The 19855-nt window shown below is 37.3% G+C and overlaps 1 protein-coding gene across 9 annotated transcripts in view; it reads right to left on the reverse strand.

The window, feature by feature from the left end:
* GRIK1 (glutamate ionotropic receptor kainate type subunit 1) overlaps positions 1-19855 on the reverse strand; it is a 426140-nt gene that overhangs the window by 149530 nt on the left and 256755 nt on the right. For 8 of the 9 annotated variants that reach the window (XM_033418174.2, XM_004264500.3, XM_033418170.2 and 5 more), the window contains exons 2-3: positions 6708-6875; positions 2825-3082 (exon numbers count right to left, since the gene is read on the reverse strand). In XM_033418174.2, the coding sequence (XP_033274065.1) occupies positions 2825-3082; positions 6708-6875 (426 nt within the window). Of the gene's footprint in view, positions 1-2824; positions 3083-6707; positions 6876-8400; positions 8771-19855 lie in introns of those variants that run through there. The other variant, XM_049710493.1, reaches the window with a different exon arrangement.

Raw genomic sequence — 19855 nt, forward strand, 5'->3', positions numbered from 1 at the left:
GTGGCGCAGTGGTTGAGAGTCCGCCTGCCGATGCAGGGGATACGGGTTCGTGCCCCGGTCTGGGAAGATCCCACATACCGCGGAGCGGCTTGGCCTGTGAGCCATGGCCGCTGAGCCTGCACGTCCAGAGCCTGTGCTCCGCGACGGGAGAGGCCACAACAGTGAGAGGCCCGCGTACGGCAAAAACAAACAAACAAAAATAACAAACAAACAACAACAAAAAAAACTCCCTCCGACAGTTCTCTAGGGTCTTTCTACATTTGCTCTTCCAGAGGACAGAATTCTGCCTGCTAGTATTTAGTGATTTGGATTTTGTCCTTAGAGACACGCACAGTGCTCCCATTGACTTCAATGGGAGTCACGGACAATTTGGTCCCTTAGACATCTGCGCTGGCTTCAGGTTATTTCACAAACTCCTAAACAAATCCCAGTAAAGTGCTCTTTAATGGGTAGTTAATTCTGGTGTAAGAGCAGGTGCTGAGCACACCTAAGTCCTTTTTTTTCCTTCAGGTTTAGTAAGTTTTCTTTTTATGACTTGATAATTACTGCAACCAAAACCCTGAGTCAAGCAGTATTAAACCCACTCATAGTCAAAAGATGTCTTCTTCTATTGATCTCAGTTGACCTGTTTACTCTCTGGGTTCCAATTTAATGGCTCAATTGATTATTCATTTACATTTTTAATGTCTTTGGGAGTAAAATCGTTTTAACATGAATCGTCTCTAACTTAATGGGCAAAATACAGACTCATTTGGATTGTCAATTTCAGCAAGTATATATTGAGCAACTGAGTTCAGGTGAACTTAACAAGGATGAAAGGAGATTTCAGTTTCTTGTAAAAGGTAATAGAAATGATAGTTTGAATTTCCTCTTATGCAAAATGGCTGTCAACTATGGGTACTCACTTAAAATCAAAAGGGTGGTTAGGACATCAACTTTTATGTTATCCTTTTGCAAATTATAATTTTTCTAAATACAATTATGCTCACACCTTTAGTTGAACTCTTTCTTAAATTAAATCCAGATGCCTCAATATTATTCATTGATTTGTTTTCCTTTTAGATGGCCTGGCATTGCTGGAACTGGTAGAAATAGTGAGAGAAAATTATGCTATAGAGTGTACTACATAATGAGAAATAGTATTATTTTATTAACTCGTGGAATTCTCTATTTACAAAGGTAGACAACATGGAAGGCCTTACCATACCTATATATAATATCTATATTTTAAGGCTCTTTAAATATACTTATGGAGTTCCTTTGATAATATATTTTCTTCCTTCACAGCAAGCAAGTGCAGCTCTAAAAATACGACTATCCTTCCCAGTAGGACTGTTTTGAATATAATATTTATAAATTATATATACAATCACCTACCTTCACTTCTTTCTCAAATGAGATGAGATATAAGAAAATACATAAATGTATAATTCCAATCACAATAGTCACTTTTACCTGACAGTTTAAAATGGAAGCAGGATTTAGTGCCAAATAGAGGAGGCTCACTATTCATCCTCTGAGGAACAGTAAATGCTAGTGCTTGGTGGAAATGAGTGAAAAAAATGAAATACTATTAAAAAAGTTCAAAAGTGCTTTGCTTTGTTAATTTTCACTGATAATTTTATTAGTCTTATTACCAAATGTGTAGATTAAGGAAAGGAGCTAATTTCAATTCTTGAAGAAAAAATATTCAGAAAGTAAACAGTACTATGTTAGGTAGCAGATTATAAAAATAAAAAGATAAAATTCCAACTTTTTGGAATTCCTAGTCTCAAAAACATTTAAGCAGATAATTGAAGCATGTGATATAATGCTTATATTTACACCCTGCTACTAATTCCTAATGTCATCTCAGTGAGCTTTAAAAAGAAATGATATTTGGGTGTGATCATGGAGAATGAGGGAGCTTATCACCTTGGGGGTTATGTGGAGGATTATCCAAAATTAGGGGCCAGCCTCAGAAAGAAAGAGTAAGGATGGACTTGGGGGTATTTAAGAAGTGATGTAACAGTACAGGGATGTAGAGCAGCTGGTGCCTGGGTTAATGGAGATGAAAATGATTAGATGGTGAAGAGCTTTAAATTAGAATTGGACTTTCCTATGTGGACAATGAAGAGTCACTGGAAGAATTTAACTGAATAAAAGGGATCTGAAACTCCAACAAACCTCAAAATGTAAACAGGAGGCAAAGGGGGAAGATGCCAGTGAGAGAAACTTGAAATGGGAGAGAGAGAAATGTCTAGTGAGGCGCTGAGCACCCCTTGTCTGTCCTTCATCCTAAAATAAGCAGACAGAACAAAGCAAGCTTCACTAAGGGTTCATTACTGGGGTTCATAGTCCTTTTCGCATGAAATGGTCAGATTTTATTGATACAACCTCTAACATTATTCCTCTGTGTATGTACTTTAGAAACTTTTCAAGGCATTAATGCAGCTACTTATTGAATTGGAATCATACTTCATGGTCAATTTCAAACTTTCTCTGCATTATTTAAGAATGGAGTCGTGGTCAGTCTTAACAGAGTTGGATACATTAAATTACATCTTTAATATTCAGATTGGATTACAACATATATTAATAAGGTGATATTTCTTTTAAAAAAGTGCCTTAAGTTTGATGATGAATGGGTCATCAGAAAGGGTAAACTCACCAAAAGGAAAAGGAATTAGCTACACATGGCATTTCCCAATTAGAAAACTCAATTAGCTTCATATAAAATAACATGTTCATGCACTCTGCCTGATGAGTCAAGGCCTGTAGCAAATTCTGGTTCCCTTTTTCCAGACCAGACATGGCCATGTGAGGGCTTGTGTGAGTCCCATACCTGTGCTGTCTTCATACACCACAGTCACTGTTTTCCAGTTGTAGTAGAGGACCAGATCCAGGACTGCTCTGCTGATAGCTGCATAATCTGGGTAGAGGTTGACGTAAAACAGGTCTTTGTTGTCCACTGAAGGGTGTTTCCAGCGAGTCTGTATATGTGGAACTTCGAGAGCATTGCAAATAGACTGCACAGCACTGACAGAGGAGCTATGGGAAGGGCCAAAGAGAGCAGCCACACCAAGAGCCAGCTGGTCACATGCTGATGTCCACAGACAAGGAGGGGGTGGAGAGGGAAAGCAGGGAAGAGGGGAGAGAAAGAGAGAGTTCTGTGAATTTAATCTTCCCTTTCATGGTTCCTCCTTATTTTCGCTATTGGAAACTATTATCCACTCTCCATCTGTATGCTGAGGAAATATGCTTCATCCAGCTTCCAATATTCCTGAGATACTAAATATTAGAGATGTAAATGGAGAAATGATTAGCAACACATCACAAGGCCAATTCCCTGCAAACAAAAATGAGCTGTTGGTCTCACTTCATTACTTTTTCTTTTTCTTTTTAATTTGGTCATGCCACGCGGAATGTGGGATCTTAGTTCCCCAACTAGGGATCGAACCCCCAGCCCCTGCATTGGAAGCATTGAGTCTTAACCACTGGACTGCCAGGGAAGTCCTCATTTCATTACTTTTAATCAGATGGAGTCTAAATCTCTTGCTTGGTGTGGTGTTACCCAGAAGAACTCAGAGCTATTCTTTAAGCCATTTGCCAAGTGAATGTCATATAAATCAAGTTCTGTCATCTGGCAATGTGGCAATGAAGGTATTAATGGGTCAGAGAATTCAGAAGACTCTCTGGGTGGCTGCAGAGTACTTTAGTTCCAGTCCTTCCCAAAACTCAGAAAGGAGGTCCAGGATATTGAAAAATTGCTAAAGAATGTTAAGTGATACTGATAGCTAATTAATTATAGAATAATAGATTAGCATAGCTTAAAGGGATCTTAGAAGACATTTTCTCCAACCCACTAATGTCATAGGCAATGAAGTGAGTCAGGGCCACTGGACAGTGGCAGAACTGACCAGAGCCCAGGGATCCAGCTCAAGGACAGGCTTCTTTCTATTTCAATATCAGCCAACATGTACATAAAAATTAATTTTTAACATTTATTTATTTTTTGCATTATAAGATTATATACACACATTGAGATAATTTAGACTATTGAAAAGTGTAAGGAAGAAAAAAGGCTCTGAAATTCCATCACTGGGATAATATCTATTCATAGTTTGGTGTTCTAATTTATTAAAAAATTGAACATGATATAGATACAGTTTGATACATTGCTTTCTGTATTTAACACTAAGTGTAATGCTAAAAGCACACCCTTTCCCCTAAGTCATCACAAATTCTGCAAAAGTATATTTTTAGTGTCATAGAATAGCCTAATCCATGAGTATGTCATTACTTATTTAACTAGTCCTATGATACTGAATATTTAAGCTGCTCCTAATTTTTGGTTATTATAAGTAATATTATAAGTGCTTATCTTAGTTCTTATATTTTTCTCTAAATTTTACATTATTTTCTTTGAGTAGATTGAAATCTGTAATTAAAGGGTATTGATATTTTTAAGTCACTTGATACATATAAACCAAATTTCCTTCCAGAAATGTTGGGACAGATTATCTTCTATAACAATGTAAAATAGTGCCTACTCATTTTATGCTGGCATAAATTTATGCTGGCATTAAATATAAATGTAAAAACATTTCAAATTTACATTTTAATTCTAGTTTAAAGGGATTTGGAACTGCCAAGAAACAATAGTTGAATATTTGAATTAAATAATAGCAAAATATTTAAATGAAATTGTCAATTTTTATCATAATGCCATCACACAAATAAAAATAAGTATAAAAATTATATGTCTTTGTCAAAATTATCTGACTTGATTTAGAGAGAAAAATTAATAAGTAATATTTGAGAGCCATATTTCAAATATCTGTGGGACAGCAAATGTTCACAAGGAACTTTCTGACACTGTGCTCTTCGGTACTGAATTATCACATGAGGTATGAAGACACAACTTTCTGTATTAAGTGCTAGAAGTGAAAACTGTCCTCAGAAGCTCATTTTCTGGATGTGCTTTCATTGGTTAGCAAGAAAAAATGAGGGCATGAAAGTATATGAACTATTACTTCATCTAGAGTAGGCAGTGGATTGAGATTCCTGCTAATATTTAGCTCTGGGATGCTAATATTATTTGACAAAAAAGCAATCCTTTTGAATTCTGTTTGCCAGCAAATTACCAGTTTTAAGAAGTTTTGGGGGTGTTTAATTTACAAGTATGGCAGGTACTTCAGGTCACAAAAACGCTTTGGATTTTAAATGTGGTTGGCTTTCTGGGGTATTTATTCAACAATGTTTTGTGTGAATGTGTGTGTGAGAGAGAGAGACAGAGAGAGAGAGAGACAGAGAGAAACAGAGAGAGAGAAACAGAGACAGACAGAGACACAGAAAGGGAGATATGGAGAGAGGAAGATAGAGATCTAACACATAGAGATAATTTATGTGAAGATGCCTTGTAAACTTTAAAGTGCTGTATAAACATAACATTTTATTATTTGTCATAGACAACTCTGACCTGTATAGTACCTACAACTCCATCCATCTTTGAAAATAAAATATTCTTATACTAAGATCATGCCATACAGTAAAAAAATAAAAATAAAAAATTCATTATACTATTCCATTTTCATCTGTGCTCCCAGGAGAACAAGTTTCACATTTTTTTTTGTAAAGGACACTAACAATCTTGCAGAAGAGTCTACTAGGTGCAATCCAAACTGGGTTAATTTTATGTGGAAACAATCAATATTTAGTTACTTAGAAATCAGCATGAACATGGCATTCATTGTATTCCATTTACTTGTGTGTGTTTGATGGGCAAAGCTTTCCTCTAGGAGAGAAAGAGCCTCTCCTATTCTGGGGTGATGTACCCACACAAACTCCTGTATGGAGGTCCAACAACTCCCTAGTTAGAGGCCAGCCTTCAAGCATGTCAAATGTGGCTTCAAAGAGTCGTCTTGGAAGTGTCTGAAGGATGTGTAAACAAGCCCCACCCTTCCAATGACTCTTTCCATGAGACAAACCTTGCAGCCTGCGTACAAATTAGATTACTTTTTAGGAACTTGTCTTCTTTTCAGATGCAAAAGGGAATCAAATGTGGAGGTTGTTCTCCTAGGTTTAATTTTCTTTGACCCCAAGTCCCTTGCTTGCTTGTATCGTTGCATTAATTTTTTTCTTAATTTTTTCCTTTTTTAAAATTGACATATAATCAACACATAACATTATAACATTTCAGGTGTAAAACATAATGATTCAATGTTTATAATCTTCACATTTCTATGATCTTGTGGAAAGGGGTTAGAAAATTATTTGAGAGGATGGTAGGTAAACCCAGTAGCTCACAACCTGTTAAGATTCAGGTTGTGAATTCTGTGTGTTGTGGGCATTTCCACATGCTAATTGCGTATGACCTTCCACAAAGTTTTATTTGACTGCACTGTACAATTTCATGGTGGTATCTCAGCCTCAGGAAGGAGAAAACAGATCAAGCTTGACATTTTCCATTCACAGCTGAACCAGTTAATCATAGAGTGGAGGGCACTGAAGGCTAAGCTAATCAGAAAGGCCCAGAAAACAGAGCTAGGTAACATCCATTAGGATGGTTCAGATTGTACTGGACAGTGACATCTTGCACCAAAAGTTCCTGCAAACCCATTTGCACAGAGATGTCCACTTTGAAAAAGAGCAGGTAGCAAAAAGAAGTTGACTTGTAGAGCAGACATATCACCCAAAGAAGCTTTTAAAAGTGTGAAAATAGTTACCTCTCCGTGAGGCTTCAAAACTATCAAAAAGGTTAATTCTCTGAATGTCATAGGTTAATGTGGTGTTAGGCATCAGGGTTCGATTTCTGTTAATGCTGGTGACTGCAAACTTGAACGCTAATTCTTCAACATTAACAGGTTCATTTTCCACAGTTTCAAAAATTCCTCCTGCAGAAGCAAAAGAGATGCATGAGAAGCATTAGTTACATTATTCATGTGCATTTTTCAAAAAGAAGAATATAAATGATACAAACAAAAGGCCCAAAAGAATAAAAGCAGGAATGGTCAGAACAGATCCCAAAACCAGTGTTAAAAGTTAAGTGTATCAGCATGTGTCAGATGCAGATAAAATTTCATACATGTGCTTAAGATTTCAAATCCAATACTTGACTGTGTAATACCTATCAGACGGTGAATGAACTCTAAATATTTACTACCATGTAAAGTATGACTGATAATATGGTGGAGGATGATTTTCTACAGTTTGGACATGAATCACTCTGTGGTTGACCTAAGCACAATTTCAGTTGTATCCTGGTAGGATCATCCTTCCTTAGAATGAAACTCCTGCTATTCAGAAGCAGACATTCTAGACTCCAGAAGCATCATGCAGAGTTGAGTAGAGTCAAAATGAGTTATATAGGCATTTTTTTCAAAATGAAAATATCTCTTCTTCTTTGTGGCTCAGAATTCTGGGGTCATATGCTAGAACTTTCCAAAGTGCATGGGCAGATTCAAAAAACTATGTTCTACATTTGTTTTGTTTTGTTTTGAGAAACTGGTCCTGCCCCAAAGCAAACCTGTATCCCGTCTCTGGAGAAATAAATTCCCCCACTCAACAAACACATGCATTAAGCCTCTGATATCTTAAAAATGAGGACCTCATCACAAGCAACAATACAAAGTATCAGCACTTAAAGCCTCATCAGAGAATTCAGCTCTGGCTTTGTTGTTGACAGAGGCAATTTAAGTATTATTAACTGCATATTCTTAATGTACTTTAAGAGCTGTCCTGGGATTATCAACAGAAACAGAACATACAGTAGAGGCTCTTAGCTGGCCTCTGCTTAACTTACTCCTTGATTGACCATTTTCTTTGAAAAAACATATGAATTGGTGCCCATAGAATGCTGAATACTTATAACTACTAGATTACTTTCATCTACTATCACCACTGAGTGATTCCTTACCTAAGGCCAGTTGTAGCATTTTAGCAAACTTATATATGTTAGATTGGTTTGTGAGCGCTTCAAGTTTTCCCTCCACTCAAAAAAAAAAAAAAAAAAAAAAGATAAGGGAGCTTCAAGATGTTGGAAGAGTAAGATACAGAGATCACCTTCCTCCCCAAAAATACATCAGAAATACATCTACATGTGGAACGACTCCTACAGAACACTTACTGAACGCTGGCAGAAGACCTCAGACCTCCTAAAAGGCAAGAAACTCCCCCGCGTACCTGGGTAGGGCAAAAGAAAAAAACAGGGACAAAAGAATAGGGACAGGACCTGCGCCTTGGGGAGGGAGCTGTGAAGGAGGAAAGGTTTCCACACACTAGGAAGGCCCTTGGTGGGTGGAGACTCTGGGTGGCAGAGGGGGGAAGCTTCGGAGCCGCAGAGGAGAGCGCAGTAACAGGGGTGCGGAGGGCAAAGCGGACAGATTCACGCACAGTGGATCGCTGCGGAACAGCACTCACCAGCCCGAGAGGCTTGTCTGCTCACCCGCCAGGGCGGGCAGGGCCTGGGAGCTGAGGCTTAGGCTTCGGAGGTCAGACCCCAGGAAGAGGACTGGGGTTGGCAGCGTGAACACAGCCTAAAGGGGCCTAGTACGCCACGGCTAGCTGGCAGGGAGTCTGGGGAAAAGTCTGGACCTGCTGAAGAGGCAAGAAACCTTTTCCTGACTCTTTGTTTCCTGGTGCGCGAGGAGAGGGGATTAAGAGCGCTGCTTAAAGGAGCTCCAGAGATGGGCGCGAGACGCGGCTATCAGTGCAGACCCCAGAGACGGGCATGAGATGCTAACGCTTCTGCCGCAGCCACCAAGAAGCCTGTGTGCGAGCAGAGGTCACTATCCACACCTCCCCTTCTGGGAGCCTGTGCAGCCCACCACTGCCAGGGTTCCAGGATCCAGGGACAACTTCCCCGGGAGAACGCACGGCACGCCTCAGGCTGGTGCAACATCACGCCGGCCTCTGCTGCTGCAGGCTCGCCCCGCACTCCGTACCCCACCCTCCCCCCGGCCTGAGTGACCCAGAGCCCTCAAATCAGCTGCTCCTTTAACCCCATCCTGTCTGAGTGAAGAACAGATGCACACCGGCGACCTACAAGCAGAGGCGGGGCCAAATTCAAAGCTGAGCCCCAGGAGATGTGCGAACAAAGAAGAGAAAGGGAAATCTCTCCGAGCAGAATCTGGAGCAGCAGATTAAAGCTCCACAATCAACTTGATGTACCCTGCAACTGTGGAATACCAGAATAGACAACGAATCATCCCAAACTGAGGAGGTGGACTTTGGAAGCAACGCTATATATATATATATATATTTATTTCCCTTTTTCTCTTCCTGTGAGTATGTATGTGTATGCTTCCATTTGTGATTTTGTCTGTATAGCTTTGCCTTTACCATTTGTCCTAGGGTTCTGTCTGTCCGTTTTCTTTTTTTTCTTTTCTTTTTTTTTTTTTTTTCTGTATAGTTTTTAGCGATTGTTACAATTGGTGGATTTGTTTTTTGGTTTAGTTGCTCTCTTCTTTCTTTCTTTTTTTTTTATTACTTTAATTTTTTTTTAAGAATTATTTTTACTTTAAGAACTTTAAAAAAAAAAATTATCTTCTTTCTTTCTTTCACTGTTATCTCCCTTTTATCTAAGCTGTGTGGATGAGAGGCTCTTGGTGCTCCAGCCAAGTGTCAGGGCTTTGCCTCTGAGGTGGGAGAATAAAATTCAGGACACTGGTCCACAAGAGACCTCCCATCTCCATGTAATATCAAATGACAAAAATCTCCCAGAGATCTCCATCTCAATGCCAAGACCCAGCTCCACTCAAAGACCAGCAAGCTCCAGTGGTGGACACCGTATGCCAAACAACTAACAAGAAAGAAGCACAATGCCACCCATTAGCAGATAGGCTTCCTAAAATCATAATAAGGCAACAGACACCCCAAAACACACCACCAGACATGGACCTTCCCAACAGAAAGACAAGATCCAGCCTCATCCACCCGAACACAGGCACTAGTCCCCACCACCAGGAAGCCTACACAATCCACTGAACCAACCGAAGCCAATGGGACCAGACATCTGAAAAAGAATTCAGAATAATGATAGTAAAGATGATCTAAAATCTTGGAAATAGAACGGAGAAAATACAAGAAACATTTAACAAGGACCTAGAAGAACTAAAGAACAAACAAACAGTGATGAACAACACAAAAAATGAAATTAAAAATTCTCTAGAAGACATCAGTAGCAGAATAACTGAGGCAGAACAGATAAGTGACCTGGAAGAAAAAAGGAGAAATAATTACTGCACAGCAGAATAAAGAAAAAAGAATGAAAAGAATTGTGGACAGTCTTAGAGATCTCTGGGCCAACATTGAACTCACTAACAATCAAACTATAGGGGTCTCAGAAGAAGAAGAGACAAAGAAAGGGGCTGAGAAAATATTTGAAGAGATTACAGTTGAAAACTTCCCTAATATGGGAAAGGAAATAGTTAATCAAGTCCAGGAAGGACAGAGAGTCCCATACAGGATAAATCGAAGGAGAAACACACCAAGACACATATTAATCAAAATATCAAAAACTAAACACAAAGAAAATCTATTAAAAGCAGCAAGGGAAAAACAAAAAAATAACATACAAGGGAATCCCCATAAGGTTACCAGCTGAACTTTCAGCAGAAATTCTGCAATCCAGAAGGGAGTGGCAGGACATATTTAAAGTGATGAAGGGGAATAACCTATAACCAAGATTACTCTACCCAGCAAGGACCTCATTCAGATTTGATGGAGAAATTACAACCTTTACAGACAAGCAAAAGCTAAGAGAATTCAGCATCACCAAACGAGCTTTACAACAAATGCTAAAGGAACTTCTCTAGGCTGGAAACACAAGAGAAGGAAAAGACCTACAATAACAAACTTAAAACAATTAATAAAATGGTAATAGGAACATACATATCGATAATTACCTTAAATGTAAATGGGTTAAATGCTCCAAGCAAAAGCCATAGACTCGCTGAATGGATAGAAAAACAAGACCTGTATATATGCTGTCTACAAGAGACACGTCAGACCTAGGAACACATACAGACTGAAAGTGAGGGGATGGAGAAATATATTCCATGCAAATGGAAATCAAATAAAGCGGGAGTAGCAATTCTCATATCAGACAAAATAGACTTTAAAACAAAGACTATTACAAGAGACAAAGAAGGACACTACATAATGATCAAGGGATCAATCCAAGAGAATATAAAAAATTTTAAATATTTATGTGCCCAACATAGGAGCACCTCAATACATAATGCAAATACAAACAGCCATAAAAAGGGACATCAGCAGTAGCACAATCATAGTAGGGGATTAACACCCCACTTTCACCAATGGACAGATCATCCAAAATGAAAATAAATAAGGACACACAAGCTTTAAATGCTACATTAAACAAGATGGACTTAATTGATATTTATACGACGTTCTATGCAAAAACAACAGAATACACATTCTTCTCAAGTGCTCATGGAACATTCTCCAGGATAGATCATATCTTGGGTCACAAACAAAGTCTTGCTAAATTCCAGAAAATTGAAATTATATCAACTGTCTTTTCCGACCACAATGCTATGAGACTAGATATCTCGACCACAATGCTATGAGACTAGATATCAATTACAGGAAAAAATCTGTAAAAAATAAAAACACATGGAGGCTAAACAATACAATACTTAATAACCAAGACATCCCTGAAGAAATCAAAGAGGAAATGAAAAAAAAATACCTAGAAACAAATGACAATGGAAATATGATGACCCATAACCTATGGGACGCAGCAAAAGCAGTTCTAGAGGGAAGTTTATAGCAATACAATCCTACCTTAAGAAACAAGAAACATCTCAAAAAAAAAACCAAACCTTACACCTAAAGCAATTAGAAAAAGAACAACAAAATAACCCCAAAGTTAACAGAAGGAAAGAAAACATAAAGATCAGGTCAGAAATAAATGAAAAAGAAATGAAGGAAACCATAGCAAACATCAAGAAAACTAAAAGCTGGTTCTTTGAGAAGATAAAAAAATTGATAAACCATTAGCCAGACTCATCAAGAAAAAAAGAGAGAAGACTCAAATCAATAGAATTACAAATGAAAAAGGAGAAGTAACAACTGACACTGCAGAAATACAAAGGATCATGAGAGATTACTACAAGCAACTGTATGCCAATATAATGGACAACCTGGAAGAGACGGACAAATTCTCAGAAATGCACAAACTTCCGAGACTGAATGAGGAAGAAATAGAAAATATGAACAGACCAATCACAGGCACTGAAATTGAAACTGTGATTAAAAATCTTCCAACAAAAAGCCCAGGACCAGACACCTTCACAGGTGAATTCTATCAAAGATTTAGAGAAGAGCTAACACCTATCCTTCTCAAACTCTTTCAAAATATAGCAGTGGGAGGAACACTCCCAAACACAATCTACGAGGCCACCATCACCCTGATACCAAAACCAGACAAAGATGTCACAGGAAAGAAAACTACAGGCCAATATCACTGATGAACATAGATGCAAAAATCCTCAACAAAACACTAGCAAACAAAATCCAACAGCACATTAAAAGGATCATACACCATGATCACGTGAGGTTTATCCCAGGAAAGCAAGCATTCTTCAATATAGGCAAATCAATATGATACACCATATTAACAAATTGAAGGAGAAAAACCATATGATCAGCTCAATAGATGCAGAGAAATCTTTTGATAAAATTCAACACCCATTTATGATTAAAACCCTCCAGAAAGAAGGCATAGAGGGAACTTACCTCAACAAAATAAAGGCCAGGTGTGACAAACCCGCAGCCAACATTGATATCAATGGTGAAAAGATGAAACCATTTACACTAAGGTCAGGAACAAGACAAGGTTGCCCACTCGCATTACTATTATTCAACAGAGCTTTGCAAGTTTTAGCCACAGCAATCAGAGAAAAAAAAAGAAATAAAAGGAATCCAAATCAGAAAAGAAGAAGTAAAGATTTCACTGTTTCCAGATGACATGATACTATACATAGAGAATCCTAAAGATGGTACCAGAAAACTACTAGAGCTAAACAATGAATTTAGTAAACTAGCAAGATACAAAATTAATGCACAGAAATCTCTGGCATTCCTATACACTAATGATGAAAATTCTGAAAGTGAAATTAAGAAACCACTCCCATTTATCATTGCAACAAAAAAAATAAAATATCAAGGATTAAACGTACCTTAGGAGACAAAAGACCTGTATGCAGAAAATTATAAGACACTGATAAAAAAAATTAAAGATGATACAAATAAATGGAGAGATATACCATGTTCTTGGATTGGAAGAATTACCATTGTGAAATGAAAAAAGACAAAAACAAAAAAAATGAGACTGAAAGTCACAAATATCACAGGCACAGTTATGATTTATGATTATTCTTTCTAAGAAAAAAAACTCGAGTTGGCAGACTCTCATTCACAAAATTTACTTTGATCCTATTGAAAGAATAGTAAATAAATACTCATCTGTAATTTTTAAGTTAAAATTATTTGGTGGATGGGCAATTTCTTTCTTTTTTTTTTAAAGTTTTGTTATTTATGTATTTATATATTTATTATTTATTATTTATTCCTGGGTCAAAATATATACAAAGTTCTAACGTTTTAAATGATTATTTATTTATTTTAAACATCTTTATTGGAGTATAATTGCTTTACAATGGTGTTTTATTTTCTGATTTATAACAAAGTGAATCAGTTATACATATACATATGTCGCCATATCACTTCCCTCTTGTGCCTCCCTCCCTCCCTATCCCACCCCTCCAAGTGGTCACAAAGCACCGAGCTGATATCCCTGTGCTATGCAGCTACTTCCCACTAGCTATCTATTTTATGTTTGGTAGTGTATATATGTCCACGCCATTGCCCCATTTTGTCCCAGCTTACCCTTCCCACTCCCCATATCCTCAAGTCCCCTCTCTAGTAAATCTGTGTCTTTATTCCCATTTTGCCTCTGGTTCTCCATGACCTTTGTTTATTTATTTTTGTAGATTACATATATATGTGTTAGCATACGGTATTGGTTTTTCTCTTTCTGACTTACTTCACTTGATATGACATATTCTAGGTCCATCTACCTCAATATAAATAACTCAATTTTGCTTCTTTTTATGGCTGAGTAATATTCCACTGTATATACATGCCACATCTTCTTTATCCATTCATCTATTGATGGACACTTAGGTTGCTTCCATTAGCCATTCCATAGCTTCCATTCTGGCTATTGCAAATAGAACTGCAATGAACATTGTGGTACATGACTCTTTTTGAATTCTGGGTTTTTCAGGGTATATGCCCAGTAATGGGATTGCTGGGTCATATGGTAGTTCTATTTTTAGTTTTTTAAGGAACCTCCATACTGTTCTCCATAGTAGCTGTATCAATTTACATTTCCACCAATACTGCAAGAGGGTTACCTTTTCTCCACACCCTCTTCAGCATTTATTTTTTGTAGAATTTTTGAGGATGGCCATTCTGACTGGTGTGAGATGATATCTCATTGTAGTTTTGATTTGCATTTCTCTAATGATTAATGACATTGAGCATTCTTTCCCTTGTTTGTTGGCAACCTGTGTAGCTTCTTTGGAGAGATGTCTATTTAGGCCTTTTGCCCATTTTTGGATTGGGTTGTTTGTTTTTTTGATATTGAGCTGCATGTGCTACTTGTATATTTTTCAGATTAATCCTTTGTCAGTTGCTTAATTTGCAAATATTTTCTCCTATTCTGAGAGTTGCCTTTTTGTCTTGTTTTTGGTTTCCTTTGCTGTGCTAAAGGTTTTAAGTTTCGTTAGGTCCCATTTGTTTACTTTTGTTTGTATTTCCATTTCTCTAGAAGGTGGGTAATAAAGGATCTTGCTGTCATTTATGTCATAGAGTGTTCTGCCTATGTGTTCCCCTAAGTGTTTTCTAGTGTCTGACCTTTCATTTAGATCTTTAATCTATTTTGAGTTTATTTTTGTGTATGGTGCTAGGGAGTCTTCTTATTTCATTCTTTTACATGCAGCTGTCCAGTTATCTGAGCACCACTAATTGAAGAGGCTGTATTTTCTCCACTGTATATTCTTGTCTCCTTTATCAACATTAAGGTGCCCATGTGTGCATGGGTTTATCTCTGGGCTTTATATCCTGTTCCACTGATGTATATTTCTGTTTTTGTGCCAGTACCATACTGTCTTCATTACCGTAGCTTTGTAGTATAGTTTGAAGTCAAGGAGCCTGATACCTCCAGCTCCGTTTTTCTTTCTCAAGACTGTTTTGGATATTCGGAGTCTCTTGTGTTGCCATACAAATTGTGAACATTTTTGGTTTAGTTCTGTGAAAAATGTCAGTGGTAGTTTGACAGGGATTGCATTGAATCTGTAGATTGCTTTGTGTAGTAGAGTCATTTTCACAATGTTGATTCTTCCATTCCAAGAACATGTTATATCTCTCCATCTGTTTGTATCATCTTTAATTTCTTTCATCAGTGTCTTATAATTTTCTGCATACAGGTCTTTTGTCTCCTTAGGTAGGTTTATTCCTAGATATTTTATTCTTTTTGTTGCAACGGTAAGTGGGAGTGTTTTCTTAATTTCACTTTCAGATTTTTCATCATTAATGTACAAGAATGCAAGAGATTTCTGTGCATTAATTTAGTATCCTGCTACTTTACCAAATTCATTGATTAGCTCTAGTAGTTTTCTGGTAGCATCTTTAGAATTCTCTATGTATAGTATCATGTCATCTGCAAATAGTGACAGCTTTACTTCTTCTTTTCTGATTTGGATTCCCTTTATTTCTTTTTCTTCTCTGATTGCTGTGGCTAAAACTTGCAAAGCTCTGTTGAATAATAGTGATGCGAGTGGGCAACCTTGTCTTGTTCCTGACCTTAGTGTAAATGGTTTCATCTTTTCACCATTGAGGACGATATTGGCTGTGATTTTGTCATATATGGCGTTTAATATTTTGAGGAAAGTTCCCTCTATGCCTACTTTCCTGAGGGTTTTTATCATAAATGGGTGTTGACTTTGTCGAAAGCTTTCTCTGCATCTATTGGGATGATCATATGGTTTTTCTCCTTCAATTTGTTAATATGGTGCATCACATTGATTGATTTGTGTATATTAAAGAATCCTTGCATTCCTGGGATAAACCCCACTTGATTGTGGTGTATGATTCTTTTAATGTGCTATTGGATTCTGTTTGCTAATGTTCTGTTGAGGATTTTTGCATCTATGTTCGTCAGTGATACTGGTCTGTAGTTTTCTATCTTTGTGACATCTTTGTCTTGCTTTGGTATCAGGGTGATGGTAGCCTCGTAGAATGAGTTTGGGGGTGTTCCTCCCTCTTCTATATTTTGGAAGAGTTTGAGAGAATAGGTGTTAGCTCTTCTCTAAATGTTTGATAGAATTCACCTTTGAAGCTGTCTGGTCATGGGCTTTTGTTTGTTGGAAGATTTTTAATCACAGTTTCAATTTCAGTGCTTGTCATCGGTCTGTTTTTATTTTCTATTTCTTCATGGTTCATTCTCGGAAGGTTGTACATTTCTAAGAATTTGTCCATTTCTTCCAGTTTGTCCATTTTATTGGCATACAGTTGCTTGTAGTAATCTCTCATGATCCTTTGTATTTCTGCAGTGTCAGTTGTTACTTCTCCTTTTTCATTTGTAATTCTATTTTTTTGAGTTTTCTCCCCTTTTTTCTTGATGAGTCTGACTAATGGTTTATCAATTTTTTTTATCTTCTCAAAGAACCAGCTTTTAGTTTTATTGATCTTTACTATCATTTTGTTCATTTCTTTCTGATCTGATCCTTATGATTTCTTTTCTTCTGCTAACTTTGGGTTTTTGTTGTTGTTCTTCTTTCTCTAATTGCTTTAGGTGTTAGCTTAGGTTGTTTATTTGAGATGTTTCTTGTTTCTTAAGGTAGGATTGTATTGCTATAAACTTCCCTCTTAGAACTGCTTTTGCTGCATCCCATAGATTTTGGGTCGTTGTGTTTTCATTGTCATTTGTTTCTAGGTATTTTTTGATTTCCTCTTTGATTTCTTCATTGATCTCTTGGTTGTTAAGCAGTGTATTGTTTAGCCTTCATGTGTTTTTATTTCTTACAGATTTTTTCCTATAATTGATATCTAGTCTCATAGCATTGTTGTCAGAAAAGATACTTGATATGATTTCTATTTTCTTAAATTTGCCAAGGGTTGATTTCTGACCCAAGATATGATCTATCCTGGAAAATGTTCCATGAGCACTTGAGAAGAATGTGTATTCTGTTGTTTTGGATGGAATGTCCTATAAATATTAATTAAGTCCATCTTGTTTCATGTATCATTTAAAGCTTGTGTGTCCTTATTTATTTTCATTTTGGATGATCTGTCCATTGGTGAAAGTGGGGTGTTTAAGTCTCCTACTATGATTGTGTTACTTTCGATTTCCCCTTTTATGGCTGTTAACATTTGCCTTATGTATTGAGGTGCTCCTATTTTGGGTGCATAAATATTTACAATTGTTATATCTTCTTCTTGGATTGATCCCTTGATCATTATGTAGTATCCTTTATTTTTTCTCTTGTAATAGTCTTTGTTTTAAAGTCTATTTTGTCTGATATGAGAATTGCTACTCCCTCTTTCTTTTGATTTCCATTTGCGTGGAATATCTTTATCCATCCACTCACTTTCAGTCTGTATGTGTCTTTAGGTCTGAAGTTGGTCTCTTGTAGACAGCATATGTACAGGTCTTGTTTTTGTATCCATTCAGCCAGTCTATGTCTTTTGTTTGGAGCATTTAATCCATTTACATTTAAGGTACTTATCGATATGTAAGTTCCTATTACCATCTTCTTAATTGTTTTGGGTTTATTATTGTAGGTCTTTTCCTTCTCTTGTGTTTCCTACATAGAGAAGTTCCTTTAGCATTTGTTGTAAAGCTGGTTTTGTGGTTCTGAATTCTCTTAGGTTTTGCTTGTCTGTAAAGGTTTTATTATCTATGAAATCTGAATGAGATCCTTGCTGTGTAGAGTAATCTTGGTTGTAGGTTTTTTCCCTCATCACTTTAAATATGTCCTGCCACTCCCTTCTGGATTGCAGCGTTTCTGCTGAAAGTTCAGTTGTTATCCTTATGGGGATTCCCTAGTGTGTTATTTTTCTCTTGCTGCGTTTAATATTTTTTCTTTGTATTTAATTTTTGATAGTTTGATTAATATGTGTCTTGGCATGTTTCTCCTTGGATTTATCCTGTATGTGCCTCTCTGTGCTTCCTGGACTTGATTAACTATTTCCTTTCCCATATTCGGGAAATTTTCAACTATAATCTCTTCAAATATTTTCTTAGTCCCTTTGTTTTTCTCTTCTTCCTCTGAGACCCCTGTAATTCGAATGTTGGTGTGTTTAATGTTGTCCCAGAGGTCTCTGAGACTTTCCTCAATTCTATTCATTCTTTTTTCTTTATTCTGCTCTGCAGTAGTTATTTCCACTATTTTATTTTCCAGGTCAGTTATCCGTTCTTCTGCCTCAGTTATTCTGCTATTGATGTCTTCTAGAGAATTTTAATTTCATTTACTGTGTTGTTCATCACTGTTTGTTTGCTCTTTAGTTCTTCTAGCTACTTGTTAAACGTTTATTGTATTTTCTCCATTCTATTATTTGCAAGATTTTGTATCATATTTACTATCATTATTCTGAATTCTTTTTCAGGTAAACTGTCTATTTCCTCTTCATTTGTTATATCTGGTGGGTTTTTGCCTTGCTCCTTCATCTGCCGTATGTTTCTCTGTCTTCTCATTTTGCTTAACTTACTCCTTTTTGCAGGCTGCAGGTTTGTAGTTCCCATTGTTTTTGGTGTCTGTCCTCTGGGCCTAAGGCTAGTTCAGTGCATTGTGTAGGGTTCCTGGTGGAGGGAACTATGCCTGTGTTCTTGTGAATTAGGCTGGATCCTGTCTTTCTGGTGTACAGGTCCACGTCCAGTGCTTTGTTTTGGGTTGTCTGTGGCCATATTATGATTTTAGGCAGCCTCTGTGCTAATGGATGCGGTTGTGTTTCTGTCTTGCTACTTGTTTGGCATAGGGTGTCCTGCACTCTAGCTTGATGCTCAATGAGTGGAGCTGGGTCTTGGCATTGAGATGGATATCTCTGGGAGATTTCGCCAATGAGTGGATCTGGGCGGTCTCTTGTGGACCAGTGTCCTGAACTTGGCTCTACCACCTCAGAGGCACAGCCCTGATTCCTGGCTTGAGCACCAAGAGCCAGTCATCCACATGGCTCAGAATAAAAGGGGGAAAATAAAGAAAGAAAGAAAGAAGAAAATGTAGTAAAATAAAATAGTTATTAAAATAAAAAATAATTATTAAAAAATTTTTATGTAATAAAAAAATAAAAAAAGAAAGAAAGAAAGAAAGAAGAGAGCAACCAACAAAAAAACAATTCCACCAATGATAGCAAGTGCTAAAAACTGTACTTAAAGAAAAAAAGAAAAGAAAGAAAGAAAAAAAAAACGGACAGACAGAACTCTAGGACAAATGGTAAAAGCAAAGTTATACAGATAAAATCACACAGAGAAGTATACACATACACACTCACAAAAAGAGAAAAAGTGAAAAAAAATATATATCGCAGCTCCCAAAGTCCACCTCCTTGATTTGGGATGGTTCGTTGTCTATTCAGGTATTCCACAGATGCAGGGTACATCAAGTTGATTGTGGAGATTTAGTCTGCTGCTGTTGATGCTGCTGGGAGAGATTTCCCTTTCTCTTCTTTGTTCGCACAGCTCCTGGGATTCAGCTTTGGATTTGGACCCGCCCCTGTGTGTAGGTCGCCTGAGGGTGTCTGTTCCTGCCCAGACAGGACGGGGTTAAAGGAGCAGCTGATTCGG

This window comes from Orcinus orca, chromosome 5 (assembly GCF_937001465.1).
Source record: "Orcinus orca chromosome 5, mOrcOrc1.1, whole genome shotgun sequence".
NCBI classification, from domain to species: Eukaryota; Metazoa; Chordata; class Mammalia; order Artiodactyla; family Delphinidae; genus Orcinus; species Orcinus orca.